This window comes from Octodon degus, unplaced genomic scaffold (assembly GCF_000260255.1).
Source record: "Octodon degus isolate 3935 unplaced genomic scaffold, OctDeg1.0 scaffold00028, whole genome shotgun sequence".
Classification (NCBI taxonomy): Eukaryota; Metazoa; Chordata; class Mammalia; order Rodentia; family Octodontidae; genus Octodon; species Octodon degus.
This window is the reverse complement of record NW_004524604.1, coordinates 18,855,455-18,859,649: the sequence shown is the minus strand read 5'-3', so window position 1 is coordinate 18,859,649 and position 4,195 is coordinate 18,855,455. Positions and strand designations below refer to the sequence as shown.

The 4,195-nt window shown below is 33.8% G+C and overlaps 1 protein-coding gene across 1 annotated transcript in view; it reads right to left on the bottom strand.

Annotated features, from left to right (window-relative positions):
* Atr (ATR serine/threonine kinase) overlaps positions 1 to 4,195 on the bottom strand; it is a 146,029-nt gene that overhangs the window by 53,746 nt on the left and 88,088 nt on the right. The window contains exons 27-29 of the mRNA XM_023712951.1: positions 3,745 to 3,923; positions 2,096 to 2,260; positions 460 to 551 (exon numbers count right to left, since the gene is read on the bottom strand). Coding sequence (XP_023568719.1) covers positions 460 to 551; positions 2,096 to 2,260; positions 3,745 to 3,923 — 436 coding nt within the window. The remainder of the gene's footprint in view (positions 1 to 459; positions 552 to 2,095; positions 2,261 to 3,744; positions 3,924 to 4,195) is intronic.

The following is a 4,195-nucleotide window of genomic DNA, read 5'->3' as shown; positions in this document are numbered from 1 at the left end:
AAAAAAAAATGGACTAAAGAGACTGTTATCAATATCCTTAAAAGTCTTCCTTCCTCTTTCTGTAGTAAAAGCAACAAATGACTATTTTTCTTAAATGTTAAAATAGAACAGAGCATAACTGCTGCCAGTACTACAACCAGAGTGCAAATGGCTTTGAGGCCCAGAAAGTGTCCCAATGAGTGAGCCCAGTGGCAAGGCAGGTTCTGGAAATTTCCTGTGTTAAGGAAAATCTAATTGAAGCATGATTATTGAAACAGAAGAAAACGAGATTAAATGGTCTACTAACTTATACAAAAGGAGAAAACAAATGTTTGCTATTTATCTCCAACACCATGGAAACATATGAAACAATCATTACTGTAATAAGTATTAGTCTGCTCAATATATAAATTTTAAAATATATACAAAATTCCTTATTCAAACAAAAGGGAAGACAATCATTCTTTTATGAAATATTACCTGTTAGCATGCACTCCATTCACCTGAGTAATCACAGTAGAAAGCTGACCAAGACCTAACATAGACTTCACTACACCATGATAATGAATGATCTGTAAATTTAAAAATATTTAAGATGGCAATTATCACTTCAAATTTATCTTGGGAACCAGTTTAACTGGTATTGTTTATTTCATTGTGCTTACCTCTTTTTTTAACAACTAGCTTGCCTAGCCCGATAGCACAGTCTACTATTAACACACTTAAAGTAACAGTAAAAAAATGAAGATAACTTTAAAAAACTCTCATTTAATTTATTATATTTCTTTGGAATTGTTCTAATTTATGGTTCAGATCAAATAAGTAATAAGAAAGCATGTAATATATTTAATATTTTAAAGATTATTTGTCATGTTTCTAAAATAAATACTTAAATGCAAGGATTATATTTAAATGTATAGCTCCTGAGCTTTAGTAACTAAAAAGTTAAATAGGATTATACAACATTGTTTAAAAATGAAAACAAGATGATCAAAAATAAAGGCCTCATGTAGTATTGAACTTCTGAGAAAATAAACTTATCAAATACTTAAAAAGCAAAACCCTGAGAGATTATCTAAGATCATAATACCATAAATCAAGACTATAAATCACTCTAGATCCCTTTCCTGTCCCAGAAAATAATTTACTATCATTAGTTCAATGATTGCAATGGATCATTTCAGTCTTCTAGGGAGGTGAGTGTAGTGCATGTGTATGTGAAATATCAATGCTTCTCAGGTTGTAGAGAATCCGTATTATTAATATTTTTCATTTTTGTTTGCTTTTTGAGTCAGGCTCTTGTTATGTAGTTCAGGTTAGTTTAAACTCACTATATAGGCCGGAGTGGGCTTAAACTCACTATGATCCTCCTGCCTCAGCCAGCAGAGTACAGGCACGTGCCACCATTCCTGGCTAGTATTACAAAAATTAATGCACTTTTTTTTTTTTTTTTTGTACTCCCAAGCTCTGGCAGGTTCTTTCTTTCTTTTTTTTTTTTTTTTTTTTTTTTTTTTTTTTGTACTGGGGAGTGAAGTCAGAGCTCTTATTTATTTATTTTTTTTTTGCGGAAGCAGGGTTTGCACTCAAGCCCTTGCACTTGCCAGGGAAGCGCTTATTCCACTGAGCCATCTCCCTGGCCCCTGAAGTCAGAGCTTTTGTACTGAGCTACAACCCCTGCCCCGTTTTTTATTCTGAGACAGGGTCATTATGTTGTAGAGGCTGGCCTTAAGCTTCTGATCCTCTGGCCTTAGTCTGCAGTGTTGCCCTAGCAGCTGTGCTCATCAAACCTGGCCTACAGTTTCTATGTGTAATACCAAACTAAAATTACATTAATGTTCTAATTCTTAAACGTGTAATATAAATACACTGCAAAATAGATCTCAATGATCTGGGAAGCCACTAATTTGGTGTTGGAAGGAGACTTGGTGTTGGAAGAAAATTTTGAGATCATCTAGCATAGATCTCTGATTTTATCAGTAAGGAAATTCAGGCTCAAACAGGGTTAAGTATTTTCCAGATATAGTACACAGTAATACTGGGTAAGGCAGTATTGAAGGCAAGGTTCCCAGAGTTCCTAGTCAGAGACTTACACTGCCCTTATTAGTCATCATCTTACCTGGTCTGGTTCTAGCTGAATAGCCCTGTCATAACAAGCAGTGGCATCCCTCAGCAAGCCAATGCTTTCATGTTCAAGGATTTGTTCTTTTAGAGATGGTTCTGCCTTTCGAATTGCACTTACTCCAGCTACTCCATCTGGTTCATGCATAGCAGCATACAATTTCTGTGTTCCAACCATTGGGAAAATACACAATCAGAAAACAAAAACACTGACAACTATGTATCTACCAGTATACATAGAAAACAATTTTTTTTCTTCAAAGAAATAGCACCTGTTTCAACATGGAAGATTCACTGTAAAGTTATAAATGTATTTCAAGGCATTCTATAACTCTACCTCTTTTAATTATCCACTTACATACAAAGCCACTGTTACCAAGAGTTGTAAGGAATCCCGAGGTCCTGAGACTCTGAATCCATCTGATACCAGAATCCATCTTTTCTTTTTGAGTATAGTTTATAAGTATATTATTTCACTTAAACTTTTTTTAAACTTAAGAAAGCCAAAACATTGATAATCCCAATTAAGAGGAGATATTCAGGTTTAAGATGAAAATTTGAAAAGCAATTAGCATAAAGACATTTTGTAACAAGAGAAAAAAATCTAAGTGGGTAGAGATAAAGAAGAGTAGCTGAAGACAGAGACTCGGGTTTCTTGATGAGGAAGCACTAGCAAATGCAACCAACAGAAAAAAAACCCAAATAAAATATCTCAGAAACAGTAGGAGAAAAACATATGTTTAATGAGAAAGTAGTTTTAAAGGGTTTAGTTGTGAAAAGTAAATACAAAATGACAGGAGAAAAACAAAAGGATTTGAGAATTTTGTAAAGGAAAGATTTTTACCAATGAACCATAGACTTAATGCTAGACAAGAAGAGCACAAAGACCAAAAGAGCTAATAATCATCTTAAGACTACAAGCTACTTATTTTCCAGTGGTATTATTTTGTTTTTTCATCTGAAAAAGTCTACCAATCTTGATCTCTTATTTAATTCCATTATATTAGCTCCCTTGCCTTTACTTCATTTTATTCCTTACACAATCATAGTATTATCATCTAAACCAATATTTCACCTGCATTCTCATATTTGATGTAACCAATACATCATCTCCCTACTAATACACAGGCTCAAATGCAGGCTTTTCTCACAAGGAGAATAGAAATTCTTTGAACCACAGCCCTTTCTGATTCAACAACTGCCACAAGCATTAACTAAACTGCCTTTGAGACTCTAATATATACTTCAACATCCTTAAAGAAGCTTAGGCAACTTTTAAAGTTCTCTATAATTTGTGATCTTTCCTATAACCAAATCTCTTTTCTTTTGCCATTCCAAAACTGGTACTTTAGTATTCACCATGTTCTTCTGCAATTCCATAGTGATGCTTCTGCTATCACTCACTATGTAAGTGAGCTTCATCTCCAAGAAGCTATTCCCAACCCATGGCTAACCCACTCCCATTTCCCGCCCCACTTGACATACAGGATAAGGCAAGTGATCTTCCTCAGGGTAAATCCCTATCACTTCACTTGAGGTTTAACTCTTTCCACTAATCTGTAAGCTTATAAAGTGCTCTAAGTATCTAGTGCCCAATGTAGCATACAAAACATTCAATGAAAGTAATTTAGTGTATCAATTTCAAACCTGTAAAAATCCAAGATGCTCTTGAATATTTTGCTTTTTTTCTATAATAAATGATTCAAAGTGCATTACAGCCCGTGTGTATGCTTTGGAGCGAAAAGAAGCTACTGCCAGAGTATCTTGAGGTATGAGGTCCAAAAAACGAGTTACACTCTGATAGTCTTCAAAATTCACAGTTGATGCTAGATTATAAAAGAAAAAATCGTGTGAAGACTTATAAAACAAAATTGTAAAAGTATCAATTTAAGGGTTTAACTTCAATTTATTTCATTAAATAATATAATAGGGCATCATATTTAGGATATAACTAATAACACGATAGTGGCTCATAGGCTCCTGGTGCAAGTCTATCAAGAATACTTACCTTATTTTGGACAGTAATTTTTTTTTTTCTTTTCAAAGTTTTATTGATAAACATAGAGCAATGAGACAGTTTCAAATCAAATCGAAAGTA